The 26164-nt window shown below is 38.3% G+C and overlaps 1 protein-coding gene across 3 annotated transcripts; it reads left to right on the top strand.

Moving 5' to 3' along the window:
* The first annotated feature begins 1465 nt into the window (after window positions 1–1465).
* Window positions 1466–25392, top strand: LOC120109287 (uncharacterized). Of its 3 annotated transcripts, none has more exons than XM_088706848.1 (4): window positions 1466–1482; window positions 22547–22724; window positions 23549–24334; window positions 25115–25392. In XM_088706848.1, exons 2-4 carry the CDS (start codon window positions 22653–22655, stop codon window positions 25175–25177), a joined length of 921 nt encoding a protein of 306 aa, XP_088562974.1. In that variant the 5' UTR covers window positions 1466–1482; window positions 22547–22652; the 3' UTR covers window positions 25178–25392. The 3 variants fall into 3 exon arrangements, with proteins under 3 accessions (XP_088562974.1, XP_088562975.1, XP_038978974.1); XM_088706849.1 differs by lacking the exon at window positions 1466–1482 and adding an exon at window positions 17498–17512; XM_039123046.2 differs by lacking the exons at window positions 1466–1482; window positions 25115–25392 and adding an exon at window positions 24416–24523 and having other exon boundaries at window positions 21273–22724.
* Window positions 25393–26164: the final 772 nt, after the last annotated feature.

Here is a 26164-nt window from a genome sequence, read left to right on the forward strand (position 1 = left end):
TACATAAATAGTACACTTGTATTGCGTTCAGATGATAATGTACTTGCTTGAGTTTCTATTGTCCGCCGGCCTTTGTAGTTTAGGTAATTATGGATAGCCACTCTCTTTGTCAGCTATCCCTTTTTAACCACAACTTTTATGTTGATTATACACTTTGCATTCCGCTTTATTCATGGTAAATCTACTTCATCAGTTTTTGTGGCTCGGACCTTCAAACTGCATCATCCTAGAATTTTACCAAACTCATAAAAACTGTTCAAGTATATTCGTGTCTGCTGTTGTCTTACTTATCTATTTATCTTCCGAGCTATTGCTGACCCTATGCAGCAGCTAAAGTCCGAACCTTTTGGGTGATGATGACATCTTTACTCCTTTCTTTGATAGCCTTTAAACGAGATATTACAGCTCCTAGTCATCTTATCTTATAGGGGCTTGATTCGTGATTTTCTGTGGAAGCTGTCCTCGATAAATCCTAACCATTGATGTCTCTTTAGCGAGCATATCTGATTGGTGGAACAGCGTGCTCAGGTCGAAAAATTTTCTGATCGCATTATTTCTTGAAGTATATAAGTATATTTTGATTTATTTGCCAACAATTTGTCATAGTATTACTTTTATTGCTTTAGGCTGTGATTTCTGGAATCAAATTAGCTTTTTGGTCTATTATTGACGTTCAACAAGCATCAATAGTCTTGGACACCAATTTTTGCACTGGTATACTAGATTAAATTATCCTTGTGTTGCTGACCTGTTCTGGCCAGATCTTGATTTGAAAGCATTGGTAGCTTGCGGGTTGGGAGGGAATCCTCTTGGTTCACGTATCCAAAAGCTCCAAAAAAATTTGGAACCGGTACGGGCCGATACGGTTTGCCGGTTCGGGCCGGTAAGGGTTTTTAACACCGAACCAGACCGTTCGGAGCCAGTATCGGTTCGGTACGGGCTGAACCGGCCGGTACAGCATTCCTTGCTTTTTTGTTTGTATGGATGCATTTTTGCAAGAATATTGATGCAACAAGGGTTGACTTCTAAATTTGTTCTCTTCTTTGCATGCACCTTCTCTGGCAATAGGCGAGGCATTTTTGGAAGGTCTACTACACTGCTGACAACCAATCTGCATTCATTGTAAGTTGGAGAGGTCATCACCCGAGGAGAGGAGCGGGGATCTTCTCCTCTTTTTTGTGTGTATGTATGTATATTGATGAGATGATGGGTGACTTGTAAAATTGCTCTTTTCTTCTTTGCGTGTCAGCTTCTCTAGCAATTGGCGGGGAACATCTGGAAGTGGCGAATTTGAGCCTCTTTTTCCTTTTCCCATTTTGCCTTCTAATTTCTTATTTTTTGAAGATTATATTTTTTTTAAGGCTTCTTTAATTACAAAACTGTAATTAAATTTCTTCTGATGTGTTTTTTCTACTGTTCCTGAAGAATTCATATGATTTGGAGGCTGATGATAGTTTCGAGATAAAGATGGTATCAATAAAGGTACGATTTTGACTTCGAGAACCGACATTCTCAAAGTTCGTATTTTGCTTGTCAGAAATCAGGAGTTGTTTGCTCAATACTAGAATGTGTCGCATATTTACATTTTCTCCTTCACAAAATCCCGACCATAAATAGATGGGCTTTTTTACATGAACTACCAGTTTGTGTGAATCTTATTGTGCTATTTTTTTCTGCAATTCTTTTATGTCTCTTGTTATTAAGTTAGCTGAAATGCCTGCTTCACCATTGGATAACTTTTCTCCTAATTGTTGCGATTGGCTAATTAATTTAATTTGTTTTTTCATTTTTATTTCTGCTCTCATTTAATTTGGGATGCTCTGGTGTTTTTCTGACATTTACATCTTTGTTTTCCGATCGCAGTATTTCTTGAAGTATGTAAGTATATTTTGATTTATTTGCCAACAATTTGTCATAGTATTACTTTTATTGCTTTAGGCTGTGATTTCTTGAATCAAATTAGCTTTTTGGTCTATTATTGACGTTCAACAAGCATCAATAGTCTTGGACACCAATTTTTAGACTGGTATACTAGATTAAATTATCCATGTGTTGCTGACCTGTTCTGGCCAGATCTTGATTTGAAAGCATTGGTAGCTTGCAGGTTGGGAGGGAACCCTCTTGGTTCACGTATCCAAAAGCTCCAAAAGAATTTGGAACCGGTACGGGCCGATACGGTTAGCCGGTTCGGGCCGGTACGGGTTTTTAACACCGAACCAGACCTTTCCAAGCCAGTATCGGTTCGGTACGGGCTGAACCGGCCGGTACAGCATTCCTTGCTTTTTTGTTTGTATGGATGCATTTATGCATGAATATTGATGCAACAAGGGGTGACTTCTAAATTTGTTCTCTTCTCTGCTTGCCATCTTCTCTAGCAATAGGTGAGGCATTTTCGGAAGGTCTACTACATTGCTGGCAACCAATCTGCACTCATTGTAAGTTGGAGAGGTCATCACCCGAGGAGAAGAGGAGCGGGGATCTCCTCTTTTTTGTGTATGTATGTATCTTGATGAGATGATGGGTGACTTGTAAAATTGCTCTTCTCTTCTTTGCGTGTCAGCTTCTCTAGCAACAGGCGGGGAACTTCTGGAAGTGGCGAATTTGAGCCTCTTCTTCCTTTTCCCATTTTGCCTTTTAATTTCTTGTTTTTTGAAGATTATATTTTTTTTAAGGCCTCTTTAATTACAAAACTGTAATTAAATTTCTTCTGATGTGTTTTTTCTGTTGTTCCTGAAGAATTTGTAGGATTTGGAGGCCGATGATAGTTTCGAAATAAAGATGGTATCAATAAAGGTACGATTTTGACTTCGAGAATCCACATTCTCAAAGTTCGTATTTTGCTTGTCAGAAATCTGGAGTTGTTTGCTCAATACTAGAATGTGTCGCATATTTACATTTTCTCCTTCACAAAATCCCGACCATAAATAGATGGGCTCTTTTACATGAACTACCAGTTTGTGTGAATCTTATTGTGCTATATTTTTCTGCAATTCTTTTATGTCTCTTGTTATTAAGTTAGCTGAAATGCCTCCTTCACCATTGGATAACTTTTCTCCTAATTGTTGCGATTGGCTAATTAATTTAATTTGTTTTTTCATTTTTATTTCTGCTCTCATTTAATTTGGGATGCTCTGGTGTTTTTCTGACATTTACATCCTTGTTTTCTATACATCATGACAGTGACACCTCTACTTTTGTTTTGGTTTTTATGTGCTGTGTATGTTGCTTAATCTTTTATTTGACAAAAGTGATGGGTTCTTTTAGTACAACTTTCAAATCATATCATATGCAGTTGCCATGAGATAATGACATTATCTTCTGAAAATGCTTTTACATAATCTTAGAACTATTAGACTAATCCCTGTATAGCCCCTATCCCTTTTTCTATTAGATCAAGTTTCGAATCGGAAGAATTTCTCATTGTTTTGTCTGCTGGCCATCAGTTATGGTTATATCCTTGTGACATACCGTGTGGTAATTCCAATCCTTTAATCTTTTTTTATTAACCTTGTTGGTTACAATGAATCTGCATGACTTTCCATTTGCTTGGAAACTTTAATTTTCATGTTTTCATGCCTGAGTTTGTATTGTAATTTTAGTATGTTTGTTAATGTATTTTATGTGGGCGGGGCTTGGTGCAGTGGTAAGGTTGCTCCATTTTGACCTGTGCATATTATGAGTTCGAACCACCTCTCGAGATCCTGTGGGGCAGAAACCTTGGGACGCCTTTTTTTTTCTTTTGAATGTATTATGTCTAATAAGGGTGAGATTTGTGATATCTTGTAATGATTATATTCTATTAAGTTGTGAATGATTGTTTTATCCTTATCATTTTGTAGGGTGTAGCCATATCTGCTGAAGTTCAAATGGACCAACAATAAGCATATGTTGGTTGACTCTGATTTATTTTTGGATCTGAGATTGACTTGTTACAAAGCCAAATATCGTGTATTCTAGGTAAATTTTCTGTTTTGATTTCTTAGTACTCACTTCTCAGCTATTGTTGGACCCTATGCTGCAGCAAAAGTCCGAACTTTTTGGGTGAAGATGACAGCATCTTTACTCATTCCTGTGTTATCCTTCAAATGAACTATTTCTACTCCTGGTCATCTCATTTTATAGGGGCTAGATTCGTGATTTTCTGTGGAAGCTGTCCTTGATAAATCCTAACCATTGATGTCTCTTAAGCAAGCATATCTAATTGGTGGAACAACATGCAAAGGTCGAAAAACTGGCCGATCGCAGTATTTCTTTGAGTACGTAAGTATATTTTGATTTATTTCCCAACAATTTGCCTTACTATTACCTTTATTGCTTATGGTTGTGCTTTCTTCAATCAGATTGGCTTTTTGATCTGTTCTTGATGTTCAACAAGCATCAATAGAGCTAGTCATATTTTAGATTGGTATACTAGATTAAGTTATTCATGTGTTGCTGACCGGTTCTGACCATATCTTGATATGAAAGTACTGGTAGGTTGTGAGCTGGGAGGGAACCCTCTTGAGTCATATTCAGATTTGCGGTAAACCTTATTTATTTATTGCTGTAGACCTGATTATCTAATGCTCGAGATTTTGTGAGCTTGTCATGCAAGACATAAGCTTCAAAATGGCTTTTATAATGGTTCCATGCTTTAGATGGAGCACGGGCAGGCATACAATGTGACGGATAATCGCCTTCTCAAAGAGTTGGTTCTTGTATGTTGGTAAAAAAGGCTCAGCCTTCCACCTCTCCTGCCCCCTAGCTTTCTTCTGCTCTTTTTTGTGTATGTATGTATATTGATGAGAAGATGGGTGACTTGTAAAATTGCAGTTCTCTTCTTTGCGTGCCAGCTTCTCTAGCAATAGGCGAGGAACTTCTGGAAGTGGTGAATTTGAGCCTCTTCTTCCTCTTCCCTTTTTTCCTTTTAATTTCTTGTTTTTTGAAGATTATGTTTTTTTATGACTTCTTTAATTACATAACTGTAATTATATTTCTTTTGATGTGTTTTTTCTTCTGTTCCTGAAGAATTCATAGGATTTGGAGGCTGATGAAAGTTTTGGGATAAGGATGCTATAAAAAAAGGTACGATTTTGACTTCGAGAACCCAAATCCTCAAAGTTTCTATTTTGCTTGTCAAAAATCAGGTGTTGTTTGCTCAATAACAGGCTGTCACATTTTTACATGTTTCAAATCTACTCGCATTCCAACCTCATTTTTTCAGTTTTCCTGACTCTTCTTTTTTATTGCACTTATTCTTTCCCAGGTAAATTTTGGTCTTGCATGGATTCTATCATCCTTCATTATTCTCTATTTTCCATCTTTTCTTCAAGTAATAGTGTGAAAAAAGACGAAGTGGCTTGCTTAGAGGCCAACTAGTGCTGGTGATAACTTTAAGTTCCATTTTTGCGCTTCATTTATGTAGGAGTTGCAGAAGCCGAGGTAGAAATTTCTCTAGAGTTGGTATTAACTAGGGTAATCTCTTTGGACTTTCCCATGATGATGTCCTTAGTCTTGGTAACAGTTATCCAATCAATCAATTATTTATTCTGGTCCTTTGTCTACTTTTATTTTTCCTGATCTTGCTACTTATCTCTGTATATCTGGTGGTAATTTGATTCACTTGTAAACTTTTATGCTTCAGAGGCCTGGATCATACTCTATTGCTATGTGGTGGTCTATCGGTTGCTGCTGCAGGAATTTCTATACAATAGTTTGAATTTGATTTTCCACTACAACTGTTCATGAAATACTCTTTCCTTATAAACTTATTACTATTGTTTGACTACTAGAATTATTCCGAATTTGTTATTTATAAGATTCACTTCTATTTATTTGCCCCTTTTTCTTCATAGCTATTTATTTGCCCCTTTTTCTTCCTAGCTATTTCGTAGTATTACTTGCTAATCAAATTGGAAAGGGCGGAAATAAAATATAAAAATTTTATGCTTTGCAAGTTGGAAGGTCCATTGTTCTGCAGGCTACTGCTGCAGCCTATTGGAGACTGGACAAGATTTTTGGATCGCTAAATGCCTTTCCTCCTACTCAACTCTGTATACCATTTCTTTTCCTACTCTTCTGTTGGTTGATTTGTTCATTATATATTGCACTTTATTCTTTTATTGATAGCTTTTGAATTTATATGTTAAGGCCATTTTCTCCAGAAGGTTGTGATGATTCTTGGACTCGGGTTTTGTTATGAAAGGAAAGCGGCTATTTTCTTGACGACGAGGCAATCTTGGATTTGGCATTCTTGGCTGTTTGTGGGACTCCGTTTAATTTGGTCTGGTGGTTATGTTCTATATTGTTTCGATGTGCTCTCTCTCCCTCTTTTCAATTGTTAATGTTCTGGCTTGCGAATGATCTCTGACATGCTAAATTCATGGGAAATCCTAAACCATTAAGCTTAAAAGGTTGCTATTTAGGATTTCTCCGGAGGCTTATTTCGTTAAATGCTAAGACTAGTTCTCTGGTTCTTCATATAAAGAGTTTGGATTATTTTATTGCTTCTATATCTCTCATCCTACTTGGTTGTTGTGCATAAATTTGTGCTGGTTGTTGTTTCGGTTGGCTGCCATTGCTTGCTCCATTTGATGACATGTGAATGATGGTCATCAAGTTCTGGGCAAACTTTTTTTGGGTCTGTTAGTCTTAATGATGCAATTAGTTGTCCACCCGCTTTAATTTGTTGTTGCCCGCACCACGTTTGTGGAATGCCCCCGCATCTATTTAATGTTGGCATTATGTGGTTCTGTATGCTGTTTTTTGCCACTGTGACTGAGACACATATAACTTTGAATAATAGTAATTTCTGCGCGTTTGTTACCTGTTGCTATAAACTTTGAATGATATGATCGACCCTTTCTTGGTAGATGCTGTTTGTAGGTCACTGTTGGTTTGAACTGTGGATGAAATGTTCTGCTAGTTGATTGCACTTCTAGTCATCGTATCTGGCGTTGATAAATAGTTAATTTTTGAACCAACAATTTTATTTTTTTGGGCTATGGTAATGTGCATTTTGTTGTTTTAATTCAATGTTCAATAAGCATTATTCAGTTGATCTCACCTATGTTCAATCTTCACGTGTTCAATAAGTGCTTCTGTATGCTATTTTTTGCCTTTGTGACTGGGGCACACATATAACTTTAGTGTTTTCATGGATCGATTATAGTAATTTCTATGCTTTTGTTGCTTCTTGCTGTCAACTTTGAATGATATGGTCAGGCCTTTCATGGTGGATGTTGTTTGTAGGTCACTGTTGGTCTAGACTATGGTTGAAATAGTTTGGTGCTGGAGATTATGTTCTCTTCAGCAGCGATTGAGCGAGCAGCTCCGGAAGGTCTGCTGTTCCGCAGACAATTGAGCAGCAACAATCGTTCGATGGGGGGAGGAGAATAAGAGACTGTGGGATCTTTTCCCCAGGTCGGCTTCTAGTTCTTTTACTCACGATTTGTTGGTCTTCTCTTTCTTCTTCTCCTTCAACTTGTTGTTGGTCTCCCGGGGGGGGTAATTGTTGGGAGTTGTATCCTACGTATCAATCGTCAGCGTGTTGATCTCTTATATTCATTGTTGGGAATTGATTGACAAATTAATAAAGTGTTATTTGGCATTATTCATCATTTCATTGTACATCTTCAAATGATCTCTTATATGATGTTCTTAAGACTTATTTTATGATAAAGAAGGATTTATGTTCTTAAACCTATTTGCGACCAAATGATATGTTGTTAATAGGACAACAGCATTGTCGAGATTAGGTCGTTATGAGACATATACGTTGGTTGTCCTCTTAACCAAGGAGTGTGGAGATACTGATATGTCACACAGGTGAAGTGGAGTACATTTCACTGAACGTGACCAATTCCGGAATGCTCTACTGTCAAGAGATGTTCCAAGTGGATATGGGTGTAAATATCTCTCAGACCTGAGATCACCACAGTGATTAGCAAGCAACTTACTGTACTTTGGTACCGAACTAGCAGAATTTCTAATTCTGGAACGGAAGGTTACTGGGTGCAGTCAAGTACTTGCGAAATCAGTGCGTGAGTCAAGATGGAATTGACCCCTCCTTGAAATAGGAGATAATGCTGTGTTCAATTTAGCAAAATCTTGGCCAGGGCAATCCTTGTGATGAGTCACCGGATTTCTAAAGTTGATCACATAGTGGATGTACTGATTAGAGAGTTGACAGAACTCTGAGGTCATCCTAGCATTAGTAGTCAAAGGGATGAATTATACAGTAACCATAGTCTAGGGTTTCAGAATATTTGCTTCGTATATATTCGGCCTATCCGGACGTCGGATACCATTGCTAGATGGTCACATCGATTAGTGCAAGAAGTCGTTCCTGTACTACCGGCTTAGGTTCGAACCAATGAGGTCACACGCATAGAAGTTTTCTGATTGATCAAGATAGCTGATGGATGATTGAGAATCATTTAGGAATAATTTGGTCAACTCGATTGGCAAATTATCCTATAAAATAATTAAAGTAATTATTGGAGGATTAATTAGTAATTAGATTACTAATAAACTCAATTTGATTGAGTAAACGGACTAAGGATGAGCCAAATTGAATTGGATTTAATTTTGGTTTTGACCTAATTGGATTAGTGGCGCTGGGGTCGACTCGAAGTAAAGAGGGGTCGACTCGAGATGGGCTGGGGTCGACTCAAGCTTGGCTGGGGTCGACTCTCTCTCAGAGAATCCAAAGAACGAATTCTTCCCAGGTGGGGTCGACTCGAAGTAAAGAGGGGTCGACTGGAGATGGGTTGGGGTCGACTCTCTCAGACAATCCAAAGAACGACTTCTGTTTTTCCAGATGGGGTCGGCTCGAGTTTCCTTAGGGTCGATTCGAAGCAAGTTGGGGTCGACTCGAGCTCTGAAAGGGTCGACTCGTTGGGGGTATCAGGAGTTCTCTGTCGTCTCAGCCAGGGTTGACCTGCGAAGCTATGGGGTCGACTCGGGTCGACTTTGGAGTACGACTCGAAGGGGAAGGAGTCGACTCGAGGCGACTTGGAGTCGACTCGAGATCGGGAAGGTCGACTCCTTCTGAAAATCCGGAAACTCGTGGACGGGCTGAATTCGGGGGATTCGATCCGGACGTGGATTTTCAATGAAAAGTGAAGGGATTTGGATCGTGGGACGTGGGAGAATGGTTAGATGATGATGGAATATCAGCACCATCTATTTCGATCCTATCTCACCTGCATGAACCATCTATTGTTTGAATTTTGAGTTCAAACAAGATAAGAACTATCTTGTTACAACCAACACCTTCATGCGCCAACAAGATACCAAATTTCCATTTGAATTTTGAATTCAAATGATCAGATGGCGCGCCTTTAAAAGAAGAGTTCCAATTGTGGCTAAAAAAGAAATGAAATTTTGTGAATGAAATTCAGCCTTCCATCTCGCCCATTTTCATCTTCCTCTGAGTCCATCTCGCCCATTTTCATCTTCCTCTGAGTCCATCTCGCCATAGCTGATAGGGATCCCAGATAAGAGCCTTTAGATCAGATCTAAGTCCTCTTCAATCCCTACTAACCATTCCTCCAAGTTCTTCCAAGAAGGCGAACCAAAAGTTGATAGCGTTGGAAAGATCAAAATTCAGCAAAGGAAGATCCTGCGCAAGCTAGCACTTCCGCGGGATTGGATCACTCCAGGAGCTTCGTGTGGATTACTTGTAGAGGCCAGACGAGTGTGTGGCTACGAAGCTCGAGCATCAGATCCGTTACTTTCAGATTTCATAAAGGTATAATCCGTATAAATCTAGGTCGAAAGATATATCTTATAGGTTTCAATCCCCGAGGGTTAAACCTCTTTTGGGGCTCTTCACAGAGTAATCTTCTGAGCCTATTCGATGGGCATTCGAAGATTAGTTGGGTGTTAGATTAGTTGAGTTTAGAACTTAATTAATAATTTCATTTCAGATCTGAAATTAATCGTGCAATGATTTTAGCTTAATCGTTTAAACAATCCCGACATATTGATCATGTATACTTGTAGTGGTACTTTGAAATTTGATTTCTTATGCATATCTGAATTAAAATGTCTAATTCGATTTTTTCGCTGTGAATTTCAAAATTAAAAGAACTACGTATGGCTTGATCTCCCTTGTGAAGGGGGTACGTAGGCAACCCCAACAGGTACAGCCATTATTTTTGAAAAATTCTAAATTTCAACATGCTATCACTACTAGCATCATAGGATCGCTTTCGGTAATGGCCGTGATGTTGTGCTTCTTGTTATCTTGTTCTCTTTGTTTGTTTATGTTTCTTCTCTTTTGCTTTTCTTCTTCTTTGTTTCGCAAACTGGGAGAGCGGCATTGCTTTTGGGTTCTATACAAAGAGGCTGTGATGATTCTTGGATGAGGGTTTTGATGGAGAGAGAATATTTTGATCGCTATTTGTTCAATCTGGATTTGGTATTCTTGGTTGTTGGTGAGATTCTGTCTAATTTGGTTCTGGAGGTTATGTTTATATTGTTTCGATGTGCCATCTCTCCCTCTTTTCAATTGTTAATGTTATAGCATGTGAAATGATCTCTGACATGCTAAATCCATAGGAAATCCTAAACCATTGAGCTTAAATGGTTGCTATATAGGATTTCTTCGGAGGCTTATTTAGCTAGATGCTAAGACTAGTTCTATGGTTCTTCATATAAAGAGTTTGGATTATTTTATTGCTTCTATTTCTCTCATCCTGCTTGGTTGTTGTAGATAAATTTGTGCTGGTTGTTGTTTTGGTTGGCTGCCATTGCATGCTCCATTTGATGATATGTGAATGATGTTAATCAAATTTTGAGCAAACGTCTTTTAGGTCCGTTAGTCCTGGTGATGCAATTGGGTGTCCACCTGCTTTAATTTGTTGTTGCACGCACCACATTTGTGGAATGCCCAAACATCAATTTAAAGTCGGCATTATGTGGTTCTGTATGCTGTTTTTGCCACTGTGACTGAGACACACATATGACTTTAGTGTTTTCATAGATGTATTATAGTAATTTCTGTGCTTTTGTCGCCTCTTCCTGTCATGATATGATCAAGCCTTTCAAGGTGGATGTTGTTTGTTGGTCACTGTTGGTCTAAACTCTAAGCTGTGGATGAAATAGTTTGGTGCTGGAGGTTATATTCTCTTCAGTAGAGGTAGAGCGAGCAGCTTTCGAATGTCTGCTGTCCCGCAGACATCCGAGCAGCGGCCATTGTTAGATGGGGGGAGGAGAAGAAGACATTGTGGGATCTTTTCCCTAGGTCGGCTTCTAGTTCTCTTTCTCAAGATTTGCTGGTATTCTATTTCTTCTTCTCCTTCTACTTGTTCTTGGTCTCCCGGGTGGATAATGGTCACAATGTTGTGCTTCTGGTTATCTTTTTCTCTTTCTTTGTTTATGTGCCTTCTCTTTTGCTTTTCTTATTCTTCTTTGTTTCCCAAATTGGGAGAGCGGCGCTGCTTTTGGGTTCTTTACATGGCGGCTGTGATGATTCTTGCACGAGGGTTTCGCTACAATTGAGAGGAAAGCAGTTATTCTCTTGACGGCAAGGCAATCTTGCAGGCAACTGTTTGCAGCCATTTTGATTTATTAGTTGCAGATCAATCGGTGAATCTGAGCCCCCCTCCATCTTCCCCTTCTCTGCTTTCAAATTGCTGGGATTTTTGTTTTCAATATTCTTTTTTACGGTTGTGTTTTCGAGAGATTTTAATGTAGATTTAGGTGGAGAGTGTAGGAAATGGGGAGATCTTGGTCAAAGTCTCTCTCCCTCTCTCCCTTTTCTTCAGTATATCTTCAAAAGTTTTGAACTTGGTTCAGATATTTTATTTTGTTAACTTTGCTTTAAGTTCTCTCTGGACTTGAATGATAGTGAGATAATATTTTGATCGGTGTTTGTTCAATCTACATTTGGTATTCTTGGTTGTTGGTGGGACTCCGTCTAATTTGGTTCTGGAGGTTATGTTCTATATTGTTCTGGCATGTGAAATGATCTCTGACGTTCTAAATCCACGGGAAATTCTAAACCATTGAGCTTAAAAGGTTGCTATATAGGATTTCTTCGGATGCTTATTTCGTTAAATGCTAGGACTAGTTCTCTAGTTCTTCATAGAAAGAGTTTGGATTATTTTATTGCTTCTATATCTCTCGTCCTGCTTGGTGGTTGTACATAAATTTATGCTGGTTGTTGTTTCGGTTGGCTGCCATTGCTTGCTCTGTTTGATGATACGTAATTGATGGTCATCAAATTTTGAGCAAACTTTTTTTTGGGTCCGGTAGTCTTGGTGATGCAATTGGTTGTCCACCTGCTTTAATATGTTGTTGCACGCACCACGTTTGTGGAATGCCCGAGCATCTATTTAATGTTGGCATTATGTGGTTTTGTATGCTGTTTTTGCCGCTATGACTGAGACACACATAACTAGTATTTTCATGGTTGCATTATGGTAATTTCTTTGCGTTTGTTACCTCTTGCTGTCAACTTTGAATGATATGATCAACCCTTTTTTGGTAGATGCTGTCTGTAGGTCCCTGTTGGTCTAAACTGTGGATGAAATGGTCTGCTAGTTGATTGCACTCCCCGTCAATTTATCCATCTTTGATAAATAGTTAATTTTCGGACTAACAAATTTTTTTTTTTGGGCTATGTTAATTGGATTTTGTTGTTTTAATTCAATGTTCGATAAGCATTATTCATTTGATCTCACCTAAGTTCAATCTTCTCGTGATGCTGCAGGCCTTAAAGCATTCACGTCATAAGTTATATTAATTGCAGTTGTGTTCAAAGTATTTCTGTTCCCTTTTAAATTTTTATCATAACCACAACTGAGGTGACATATGTCACGCCCTGGACACGATCCGTGACACGGCCGTGCTATTGCCGACTACCGCCCACAATAGCACGAAGCCTCATACATGGGTAACAGGGTAGTCAGACTAGTCAAACTGTCATATTTTTAAAATATTTGCAGTGTATCATATAAGGTAGTACAGGTTATTTCTTCTTCCATCTCTGTGCCAGAGTCTTCCTCCCTCTATTTTACTGTTGAAACATGAAACAGAGGGAAGAAACATTCCACAGAGGAACTTCCCCTCTTTTTATTTTGTTTAAACCTATTTTAGTAAATCAGGTCATACTTTGCTCCGGGTTGGTTGTAGCCGAGCAGTACACCCTTCAAGAAATCCCTCCTTCCTCTCCTAGGGCTTCAGAGGTTCAGCTCCTTCAACCTTCGGCTCTAGGGTTCGGCTTCTATGGTATAGTACTCCAGAGGGCTAAGGAATAAGAGGGTATATTAACTCCTAAGCTAAGAAACTGGGAGTTTAAATAAACTCTGCTTATTGGAGAGGTGGCACCCTCTCCTTCCTCCTTGCTTCGGAAGCCTACAGCTGCCCTTTCCCTCAGGCCAGCTGGGCTTGTCCTTTCAACCAGGGTGAGAGGTGGAAGACTCCCATTATGCATGGATGAGGGCCCAACAGCTGGCCTTCCCCCTTACTGGCCAGCTGGGGCCCGTCACTTCAGTCCTTAGGCTTGAGGTGAGGGTTGCCATCCATGGGCCCAATACGGCCCCATTAATGACCTGGCCCAAATACCCTTAAACTGGGCTTCAAAAGTATTGGGCCTAGTTAGTATCGGGCCTGGACATTACATTCTTTCCCTCTTAAATAAATTTCGTCCTCGAAATTAATCATACCTCAATTCTTTGGTATGCAATGTAATTCTCTAGAAAAACCGACTGAAATAAAGAAATGTGAATAGCCAGAATCAAACGAAATCCATGGAAAATCCTAAACCATTGAGCTTAAAAGGTTGCTATATAGAATTTCTTTGGAGGCTTATCTCGTCAGATGCTAAGACTATTTCTCTGGTTCATATAAAGAGTTTGGATTATTTTATTGCTTCTATATCTCTCATTTTGCTTGGTTGTTGTACATAGATTTGTGCTGGTTGTTGTCTCAGTTCGCTGCCATTGCTTGCTCCATTTGATGACATGAATGATGGTCATCAAATTTTGAGCAAACTTTTTTTGCTCTGTTAGCCTTGGTGATTCAATTGGTTGTCCACCTGCTTTTATTTGTTGTTGCATGCACCACGTCTGTGGAATGCCCCAACATCTATTTGTGTGGTTTTGTATGCTATTTTTTGCCTTTGTGACTGTGACATATAACTTTAGTGTTTTCATGGATCTGTTATAGTAATTTCTCTGCTTTTGTTGTCTCTTACTGTCAACTTTGAATGATTTGATCAAGCCTTTCATGGTGGATGTAATAGTTTGGTGCTTGAGATTATGTTCTCTTTTTTTTTTTGGTGTACCGGCATCTCACTGCAAACCGTGAAAACGCCCAGAATAATCAAAAAGCAAAACACGCTCTAGTGCCATCGGCACTCGCTCGAAACCCCTCCATAGGACGGCTCCAGAGTGGTGTGCTACGAATGAGGCGACCCAGTCTGCTGCACTGTTCGCCTCACGAAAGACATGCGTGGCTCGGAAGGAGTCCACCTCCCCCACCAGATAGCAGATATCATAGACAAGAGGGTGCAGATCTGGCCGCGGCTCTTTAGCAGCGATTGAGTGAGCAGCTCTGGAAGGTCTGCTGCTCCGCAGACAGCCGAGCAGCAACGATCGTTCGATGGGGGGAGGAGAAAAAGAGACACTGTGGGATCTTTTCCCCAGGTCGGCTTCTAGTTCTCTTACTCAAGATTTGTTGGTCTTCTCTTTCTTCTCCTTCAACTTGTTGTTGGTCTCCCGGGTGGATAATGGCCGCGATGGTGTGCTTCTTGTTATCTTGTTCTCTTTGTTTGTTTATGTTTCTTCTCTTTTGCTTTTCTTCTTCTTCTTTGTTTCGCAAACTGGGAGAGCGGCATTGCTTTTGGGTTCCATGCAAAGAGGCTGTGATGATTCTTGGATGAGGGTTTTGCTACATTTTGAGAGGAAAGCAACTATTCTCTTGATGGTGAGGCAATCTTGGATGGTCTGCTGCTGTTGTTCTGCAGGCAACCGTTTGCAGCCGTTTTGATTTATTAGTTGCAGATCAATTGGTGAATCTGAGTCTCCTTCTCCATCTTCCCCTTCTTTGCTTTCCAGTTGCTGGGATATTTTTTTCAATATTCCTTTTTAAGGGTTTCTTGAATTTCTGAGAGATTTAAAGTAGATTTTGGTGGAGAGCGTAGGAAGTGGGGAGATCTTGGTAAAAGTCTCTCTATCCCTCTCTCCCTTTTCTTCAGTATATCTTCAAAAGTTTTGAACTTGGTTAAGATAATGCCTTTTGTCTAAGTTGCACATGATAATGTACTTGCTTGAGTTTCTATTGTCCGTCAGCCTTTGTAGTTTAGGTAATTATGGATAGCCACTCTCTTTGCCAACTATTCCTTTTAACCACAAATTTTATGTTGATTATACACTCTGCATTCTGCTTTATTCATGGTAAATCTACTTCATCAGTTTTTGTGGCTCGGTCCATGCAAAGAGGCTGTGATGATTCTTGGATGAGGGTTTTGCTACATTTTAAGAGGAAAGCAACTATTCTCTTGATGGTGAGGCAATCTTGGATGGTCTGCTGCTGTTGTTCTGCAGGCAACCGTTTGCAGCCGTTTTGATTTATTAGTTGCAGATCAATTGGTGAATCTGAGTCTCCTTCTCCATCTTCCCCTTCTTTGCTTTCCGGTTGCTGGGATTATTGTTTTCAATATTCCTTTTTAAGGGTTTCTTGAATTTCTGAGAGATTTAACCACAAATTTTATGTTTATTATACACTCTGCATTCCGCTTTATTCATGGTAAATCTACTTCATCAGTTTTTGTGGCTCGGTCCTTCAAAACTGCATCATCCTAGAACTTTACCAAGCTCATAAAAATTGTTCAAGTTTATTCTTGTCTCTGTTGTTGTCTTAATTATCTATTTATCTTCTGAGCTATTGTTGGACGGTCCGGTCCGGTCCGGTACGTACCGGCCGGTACCGGTACCGTACCGGCCGGTATGCGGTAGTTTCAAAAACCACAGCGCGCGGCGCTGTGGTTCTAAAAAAAAAAAATCGTACCGGTGCGAACCGGCCGGTTCGCACCGGTATGAGGCCGGTACCGGCCGGTACGGGCTCCGAACCGGCCGGTACGCATCCGTACCGGCCGGTTCGGATAAAAAATCAGAAAATACCGGTTTTTTATCCGTTCCGGTACCGGTCTAGGACTGGACCGGTACGGCATTCCATGGTTGGATCCCTATGCTGCAGCAAAAGTCCGAACCTTTTGGGCAATGATGACAGCATCCTTACTCATTCCGGTGATAGCCTTCAAATAAACTATTACAACTCATGGTCATCTCATCTTATAGGGGCTAGATTCGTGATTTTCTGTGGAAATTGTCTTCGATAAATCCTAACCATTGATGTCTCTTTAGCAAGCATATTTGATTGGTGGAACAGCATGCTCAAGTCGAAAAACTGTTCGATTGCAGTATTTCTTGAAGTTTGTAAGTATATTTTGATTTATTTGCCAACAATTTATCAGAGTATTACTTTTATTGCTTAAGGCTGTGATTTCTTGAATCAGATTAACTTTTTGGTCTGTTATTGACGTTGAACAAGCATCAATAGTGCTGGACACCAATTTTTAGACTAGTATACTAGATTAAATTATCCATTTGTTGCTGACCTGTTCTGACCATATCTTGATTTGAAAGCATTGGTAGGTTGTGAGTTGAGAGGGTACCCTCTGAGTCATATTCGGATTTGCAGTAAACCTTATTTATTTATTGCAGTAGACCTGTTTATCTAATGCCGCAGATTATGTTAACTTTTCATGTAAGACATAAGGTTCAAAATGGTACTTATAATGGTTCCAAGAATTAGGAGCATGGGCGGGCATACAATGTGATGGATAATCGCCTTCTCAAAGAGCTGGTTCTTATATGTTGGTAAACAAGGCTCAGCCTTCCACCTCTCCTTTCTCCTAGCTTTCTACTTGAGAGAGGAGGTGAGCATCTATAGTGATTTCTCAGTTACCTTTCAAGCATTGTTCCTTCTCCTTTTCTTCTTCGCTTTTTTGTGTACGGATTTATTTTTGTATGAATATTCATGCAACAAGGGTGACTTCTAAAAATTGTTCTTCTCTTCTTTGCATGCCATCTTCTCTAGCAATAGGCGAGACATATGTGGAAGGTCTGCTACATTGCTGGCACCTGAGCTGCATTCATTGTAAGTTGGAGAGGTCATCACCATCGGAGAAGAGGCGCGGGGATCTTCTCCTCTTTTTTGTGTGCATGTATATTAATGAGATGATGGGCAAGTTGTGAAATTACTCTTCTTCTCTTCTTTGCGTGTCAGCTTCTCTAGCAATAGGCGAGGAACTTCTGGAAGTGGTGAATTTGAGCCTCTTCTTCCTTTTCCTTTTTTGCCTTTCAATTTCTTGTTTTTTGAAGATTATATTTTTGTAAGACTTCTTTAATTACATAACTGTAATTAAATTTCTTTTGATGTGTTTTTTCGGTTGTTCCTGAAGAATTCATAGGATTTGGAGGCTCATGATAGTTTCAAGATAAAGATGGTATCGATAAAGGTACGATTTTGACTTCGAGAACCCAAATTCTCAAAGTTTGTATTTTGCTTGTCAAAAATCAGGAGTTGTTTGCTCAATACTCAAATGTGTCACATTTTTACATTTTCTCCTTCCCAAAATCCCGACCATAAATACATGGGCTCTTTTACATGAACTACCAGTTTATGTGTGAATCTTATTGTGCTTTTTTTTTTCTGCAATTCTTTTACGTCTCTTGTTATAAAGTTATCTGAAATGCCTGCTTCACCATTGGATAACTTTTTCTCCCATTTGTTGCGATTGGCTAATTAAGTTAATATGTTTTTTCATTTTTATTTCTGCTCTCATTTAATTTGGGAAGCTGTGGTGTTTTTCTAACATTTACATCCTTGTTTTCTATAAATCATGACAGTGGCAGCTCTACTTTTGCTCCCATTTTTATGTGCTGTGTATGTTGCTTAATATTTTATTTGACAAATGTGGTTGGTTCTCTTAGTACACTTTCAAATAGTATCATATGCAGTTCCCATGAGATAATGACATGATCTTCTGAAAATGCATTTGCATAATCTCAGAACCGAACTATTAGACTAATCCCTGTATAGCTCCTATGCCTTTTTATATTAGATCAAGTTCAGAACCAGAAGAATTTCTCTTTGTTTTGTCTGCTGGCCATCAGTTATGGTTATATCCTTGTGACATACTGTGTGGTAATTCCAATCCTTCAATCATTTAATCATTTTTTGTTAACCTTGTTGGTTACATTGATCTGCATGACTTTCCATTGGCTTGGAAAACATTTCTGCATGTTGTTCTGGATACTTTACCATTTCTTTTTCAACCTCTCTTTCTCTTTAATTTTCATGATTTCATGCCTGAGCATGTTTGTTAATGTATTACGTGCGGGCGGGGCTTGGTGCAATGGTAAGGTTGCTCCATTTGACCTGTGCATCATGTATTCGAAACAGCTCAGATGCTAAGTGGCAGAAACCTTGGGGATGCCTTTTTTTGTTTTCTTGAATGTATTATGTATCATAAAGGTAAGGCTTGTGATATGTCGGGATGATTATATTCTATTAAGTTGTGAATGATTGTTTTATGATTATTATTTTTTAGGATGTAGTCTTATCTTCTAAAGTTCAAATGGACCAACAATTAGCATATCTGGTTGACTCGGTGATTTATTTTTCGAACTGAGGTTGGCTCGTTACAAAGCCAAATATTGTGTATTCTAGGTAAATTGTCTGTTTTGGTTTCTTAGGACTCACTTCTCGTAGGCTAAACATGATTCCTTTTTTGGCTTCCAAAAAGGCTCCATTTATTTTTATACAAGAATTGACTTGTGTCTGGCCTGTAGTGGATATAGCTTTGTGTTCTTTATTATTGGAAGCCATTCTTTTCTTTTCTTTTTCTTTTTTCTAACATTTTTTAATATTTTTTTCTTTTTTTAATAAAAAACGTTGTCTTCTTGCACCTTCCATGCTAGACCTAATGATTTCTATTGAACATAGATAATTCCTTGACCTGTACGTGGTTTGACGGCCATACTCTTTCTGGTTCCCTTTAGATGAGATGAAGTTGCTTGATTCCACCTAGTTTGAGACTAAGTTTGTTTAATTTATTTACATAAATAGTACACTTGTATTGCGTTCAGATGATAATGTACTTGCTTGAGTTTCTATTGTCCGCCGGCCTTTGTAGTTTAGGTAATTATGGATAGCCACTCTCTTTGCCAGCTATCCCTTTTTAACCACAACTTTTATGTTGATTATACACTTTGCATTCCGCTTTATTCATGGTAAATCTACTTCATCAGTTTTTGTGGCTCGGACCTTCAAACTGCATCATCCTAGAATTTTACCAAACTCATAAAAACTGTTCAAGTATATTCGTGTCTGTTGTTGTCTTACTTATCTATTTATCTTCTGAGCTATTGCTGACCCTATGCAGCAGCTAAAGTCCGAACCTTTTGGGTGATGATGACATCTTTACTCCTTTCTTTGATAGCCTTTAAATGAAATATTACAGCTCCTAGTCATCTTATCTTATAGGGGCTTGATTCGTGATTTTCTGTGGAAGCTGTCCTCGATAAATCCTAACCATTGATGTCTCTTTAGCAAGCATATCTGATTGGTGGAACAGCGTGCTCAGGTCGAAAAATTTTCTGATCGCATTATTTCTTGAAGTATATAAGTATATTTTGATTTATTTGCCAACAATTTGTCATAGTATTACTTTTATTGCTTTAGGCTGTGATTTCTTGAATCAAATTAGCTTTTTGGTCTATTATTGACGTTCAACAAGCATCAATAGTCTTGGACATCAATTTTTGGACTGGTATACTAGATTAAATTATCCATGTGTTGCTGACCTGTTCTGGCCAGATCTTGATTTGAAAGCATTGGTAGCTTGCGGGTTGGGAGGGAACCCTCTTGGTTCACGTATCCAAATGCTCCAAAAAAATTTGGAACCGGTACAGGCCGATACGGTTAGCCGGTTCGGGCCGGTACGGATTTTTAACACCGAACCAGACCGTTCGGAGCCAGTATCGGTTCGGTACGGGCTGAACCGGCCGGTACAGCATTCCTTGCTTTTTTGTTTGTATGGATGCATTTTTGCAGGAATATTGATGCAACAAGGGTTGACTTCTAAATTTGTTCTCTTCTTTGCATGCCACCTTCTCTGGCAATAGGCGAGGCATTTTTGGAAGGTCTACTACACTGCTGACAACCAATCTGCATTCATTGTAAGTTGGAGAGGTCATCACCCGAGGAGAGGAGGAGCGGGGATCTTCTCCTCTTTTTTGTGTGTATGTATGTATATTGATGAGATGATGGGTGACTTGTAAAATTGCTCTTTTCTTCTTTGCGTGTCAGCTTCTCTAGCAATTGGCGGGGAACATCTGGAAGTGGCGAATTTGAGCCTCTTTTTCCTTTTCCCATTTTGCCTTCTAATTTCTTGTTTTTTGAAGATTATATTTTTTTAAGGCATCTTTAATTACAAAACTGTAATTAAATTTCTTCTGATGTGTTTTTTCTGCTGTTCCTGAAGAATTCATATGATTTGGAGGCTGATGATAGTTTCGAGATAAAGATGGTATCAATAAAGGTACGATTTTGACTTCGAGAACCGACATTCTCAAAGTTCGTGTTTTGCTTGTCAGAAATCAGGAGTTGTTTGCTCAATACTAGAATGTGTCGCATATTTACATTTTCTCCTTCACAAAATCCCGACCATAAATAGATGGGCTTTTTTACATGAACTTCCAGTTTGTGTGAATCTTATTGTGCTATTTTTTTCTGCAATTCTTTTATGTCTCTTGTTATTAAGTTAGCTGAAATGCCTGCTTCACCATTGGATAACTTTTCTCCTAATTGTTGCGATTGGCTAATTAATTTAATTTGTTTTTTCATTTTTATTTCTGCTCTCATTTAATTTGGGATGCTCTGGTGTTTTTCTGACATTTACATCTTTGTTTTCCGATCGCAGTATTTCTTGAAGTATGTAAGTATATTTTGATTTATTTGCCAACAATTTGTCATAGTATTACTTTTATGCCTTTTCGAAGGGGATTTTTTCTTTCTGGGTTTGTTTTTGATCCCAAAATGGATGATTTGTTGCCCCTAGCCAAGGTTCGGGAGCTAGATTTTATGTTTTTCTTTCTATTGGATTCGATTTTCTGCCAAAGATTTGGTTTTGGAATCTCTATCTTGATTGCCCATCAAAGATGGAACCTTTATCTTGATCTCTTTAAATTTTTCATTGTCTTTTTTTTCTAATTATTATTTAGCTGAATTCTTTATTTCTTATTTGCTTTGTTATTTCTCTCTCTCCAGCGCGCGCGCGTCTCATGCCAGGTATTTAGAGTCACTTATCTAACGTTGGAGTTTGGATTTTATAATATCATGGAAGAGCTGCTTTGATAATTTTTTTTTCCTGATTTTAGTTTCTATTTATTGAGAGTCGAAATTTGGCACTAGTTAAACATCTGCTTGAGTTGTGAAAAACAAAAAGATCTGAATTTGGGTTTTGAAGATTGAAGAATAGGTGGCAATATTCAGAAGCCAGGATTTTTTTTTTCTCAATTGTTTAGCTTGTCCAAGAATGTTCTGACCTCGTAAAAGTAGATATGATATGTTTTCAGCTTATGTTTTAACTATGACTGCCGTGAGTGTTGGACTAACTTTAATTTACTATCTTAGCTCGTTTACAAAACTTAATTTATTTGGATTGTTTAATGATTACAGCAGTCTTTTGTTAAGTATGTCGCATCTGAAAAGGTCCCCAAGGAATTTAAATCATTCCTTTACTGTTCTCCTTGAGGCTTGGAAGAAAAATTTGCTCCATGGCTTTTTATTTAGTCTGTATTAAGTTATTTGATTTTTCATTTTTCCCATCAATTTCCTATCCCTATCAGAGCATCATAATTTTACTGTTGTTAATTCTTTTTTTATCATGTAAAGGATTTCAACCAATTTTTACAAGACAATTATAAATGTGATATAAAATTTTGCCCCAAAGTCAAACCTATGGAAAAAACATTAATTTTTCTTGGATTAAAGTTGGAACACTACCTTGCTTTTGACCCAGCCTATTTCAGATATTGTTTTCTTGTTTTGGATGAAGACTTTCTTAAATGCAATTAAAGAAGTTGAATTTTATGTAAACCTAAATTGATTATACTCTCATCTGCTTGTGGTCAAGAAGTTTTCAACCCCATGCTATTAGCACAATGGTCATTGAAAATATATTTATAATTTTCTTGATGAATAGAGTATTTTTAAAAATCTAGCAAAGTTTGCAAGTACTTTACAAATCACTGTGACAAGATTTTGCTGTACTCTTCCCTTTTACATACTCAAATTTCAGGAGATTCGTTATTTTTCCTACTTTACTCGCAACTTTATCTCATGTTATTACATTTCCTCTATCATCGTTATCCCATATTTTGACATTGTTACCGTGACAATCTAAACTAGAATATGATTCTCAGTGTTTTGACTTTTACGCTATCAAGGTTAAGGACTAAAACTGTCGTTCTTTTTCCTAATGTAGGTATCTGCCCTTGCTTATACTTTTGTAGAATGGGAGGCACCATCAACTGACTGCTTTTGCCTCCATAATATTGTGTAATAATTGTAAAGTAACTGGTTGACATGAAATGGCGACCAGTGTTGGTCAGACTTATTATGGATGGTCACAGGAGGAGTTATCTGATCGAGATGATTCTCAAGTAATTTTTTTCTAATCTCTTTGGGTTGTTCACCATCATAATTATTTGTCTAAAAAAATCTTTAATGCTCCTTTAGAGTGCTAAACTAACAGCAATTCATTCTTACATGTATCAAACCATCTATTTTTTGCTCTTTAACCCTTTTTTAATGACATTATTCAGGTTACATAAATGCTAACTACAATGATACGATATTTATCTATTGCTAGTTTCATTTTGCATTTCAGATTTTTTAATATATGATCCTACATGTAATATATTGTATCAAATTCTACACTATATTTGCAACAGAATGGTACGAGTTCTTTTATTCTCTGCTGTGGTCTTATTGGTTCTATTTTGCTTGTTTTCCTCTCCTTGCAGTTTCATTGCTGTTTTTGAAGTATATACAGTTGGGATGATATAAACTCCTTACATCTGCTTATTAAGTTAGATTGCTATGCAAAAGGTCTATAATGAATATAATTTTCCTATTCTGTTGTTATTGGGTGGCTAAATGGGTGCTTGAGCTTTATTAAGTACCTGAGTTTCATTTCTCTGTATTTCTTGATGTGACCTACTTTGTTATTCTTCTCCTATATTGAATTCTGAACTCATGATACATTACCTTTCAGCTGTGTTGGTATATTAATTTTCCCCTTTTTGTTTCTTACATTTTCTGTTGATTTATATGGATATTATATTAAGTTTGATACAAAGTTAGCAGAGAATATAGCATGTGATACAAAGAAGCCAATGAAAGATAATTGGGGTGCTGTAATTATTTAAATATATTGTTTTCTTTCATTTATGTAGAGTATTAATATTGTTAATGTGGTTTGCAGGAAGCTTCGGTCTCGCAAATGCTTGATCATGGTTCTATATCCTTTGGAAGATTTGCAGCTGAGTCATTGTCATGGGAGAAAAGGTCAGTGTTTACTCACGACAGACGCCAGGAGGAACTGGACAAGTTTAGTGGCTTAGTTGCCGAAAAGAAAGCATACTTTGAAGAATACTACAGAAGGCTTCGAGCTTTAAAGGCCTTGGAACAGAACCAGCAAACTGAGCTCACATTGGATTATGGTGGTGATGGTAGTAATTCTAGCCAAACTGGAGAAGATGATGAAACAGCTCTGCAGCATGGAAGTCTTAGAGATGGGGCAGCAGAAACTATTGATGCCCCTTCTACAGAAACTGAAAATGAACTAAACTTCAAGCAGGATACGAAGTGCAGTCAAGCTCTTCAAACTAGACCGCTGTATCCAGGATCCACAACATCAAATATAGACTCGCTGAGAAGAAGCATGGAAAAAATTGAGCCAGAGAAAAACTTTAACCATGCTGTGATGCAAGACCTGGACAGAGAATCCTTGTCGTCATTAAGTAGAAGCATAGAAGAGATTGAACAGAATGATATCAGTAGTGTTGATGACAGAGAGATTCTGAGGGAACAGGAGAGTCCAGGGTCTAATGTTGAATCTGGGCCTCCTACCAACAGGTCTGTGTCAGACGTGACAAATTCTAGAACCGGAGTCTCACAGCATGCACCTGGTCACAACTTGATACCATACAAAACCAAACTGGCTGTTGAGAAACCTCCAGACTGTAAATCAGTTCCTGAAGTGAAGAAGGTATGGCAAACTTGGGATGTTATCTTGCATGTGTATAAAAACTACTTGTTACTTTGAATAAGCTAGTTTGTTTTTCTTCAGTGACCAAATGAAATCAAGACTGGGAAAGGAACTGGAAATGTTTGTTTCGCTATGCTGCAGCAAATCCAACTTCCCAGTCAGATATGATGTCCAAATTTGTTTTAAAAATACGGCGTGCTAGGGACATACTTGGGCAATAGCTCATTTAGGAGGAAAATCTTGACCACCATGGGTCACCCAGTCCACAAAATTGATTCAGATAGGATTTTGGGTGCAGTAGTTCGTGCACATTTTCTAAATGCAATATCTCCTTTTCCACCATTCAGCTCAGAGCTAAAGCAGAGCCGGCTTGTTACTGACCGTCTCCACAGAATCCCAGCATGATTTATTGATCAGAAATTGTTTCTTCCTTTCATCCCTTTAACCTTCCAATCAGATATAACTTATTTTTATGTTAGTTATCTAACCAAGGGTATATATCATGGCCATCACCCACAATTCAGAGAAGCATAAAAAAAGAGAAGTTGATGTACTCCATACGGTGGATTTTGATATGCCAAATATTACCTATTCTTCAGTTTATTCTTAATAGTAAATACAGACTTACTGTATATGCTAAGTATTGTTTGTTCCTACTAGCGTACTGAATATATTCAGTCAAGAGAATAGTGTAAGCCTAATTCTGTTATACCATGAGATTGATCCTTAACATTCTAGGAAAATGCTTCCCTTAAAACAATATCGTTTTGGTTGTGACAGGCAAGAAACACCACGATGGCAATGACTTGTCTGAAGATGCAAAGCCTCAGGTGTTCCCATTAAAAGGAATCAATCATCAGATAGCTGCAATCATGCATAATGCAGTGTGTCAGCAGCTGCCTGCTGTGTGCGGTTAACTAGTTATAATACCTGTTTTCTCTCCTAGTTAAAATGGCTGCTGCTGTCAAGTGGTACATATCTGTAGTCTGTGTAACTTGCTGTATCATATATGCCATAAAAGGCTGTAATTTAGATCTTGTATTGCTTTGGAGCGTTGATCCCGTCGGGTTACTCGCGCACGCGTTGCGACGATTGCAGTGGAAACACACGTGCGGGGTTGTTCATCACATGAACATTCCAGGAAGGGTAGAATTCAAAAAAATTCTGAGTTCACAAACTCAGAAAATTATGAATTAAAAAAAAGAGATTAAAATTAAAACTTGATTAATTTAATTCTATAATAAAGAATTGTAAGGATTCTATTTTACCTTTGAGCGGGTAGATCTTTACCGCTATCTGATGATCGAAGGATTAAACCGTACAAGTGTCCAACCTTTATAGGTATCCACACAAGGTACAGATCATTTCAAGCATCTTGATTTCATCAGAGTGCTGGCTTTCTTATAGAAGATTCTCTTTTGAAGGTTGAAACTTTTTTAAGCAATTAACTTTTGATTGCTTCCAAGAGGAGGAAGAAGGAAGAAGAAAAAGAAACATTTTCTCTTTTTCTTGGAAGGAGGAAGAAGAAAAGGACTTCCTTGCGGCTAAAGAAGAGGAAGAGAAGGCTGAATTCAATAATCTCTAATGCATATTTAGCCCTCACGCCCCCCTCCTCTTTATGTAAGCATCTCATGTCTAGCTTAAAGAAGGAAAAGGATTTGGAGAAATTCTTTCTTGATTCACCCCTTCCAATCCTTTACTTAAAAGAGGTTGGAGAGAACCAAGGAGAGGCAACATGGCCTCTCCTTGTGCCGTGTGGAAGGCCAAAAAAGGAAGGAGGGGTGGGGCGTGATGCAATCAAGAGGTTCTTGGCGTGATTCAAGGAGGGGT

Source organism: Phoenix dactylifera, chromosome 11 (genome assembly GCF_051530095.1).
Source record: "Phoenix dactylifera cultivar Ajwa chromosome 11, Ajwa_hap1_PhDact_Kaust_v1.1, whole genome shotgun sequence".
In the NCBI taxonomy this organism is placed as follows: domain Eukaryota; kingdom Viridiplantae; phylum Streptophyta; class Magnoliopsida; order Arecales; family Arecaceae; genus Phoenix; species Phoenix dactylifera.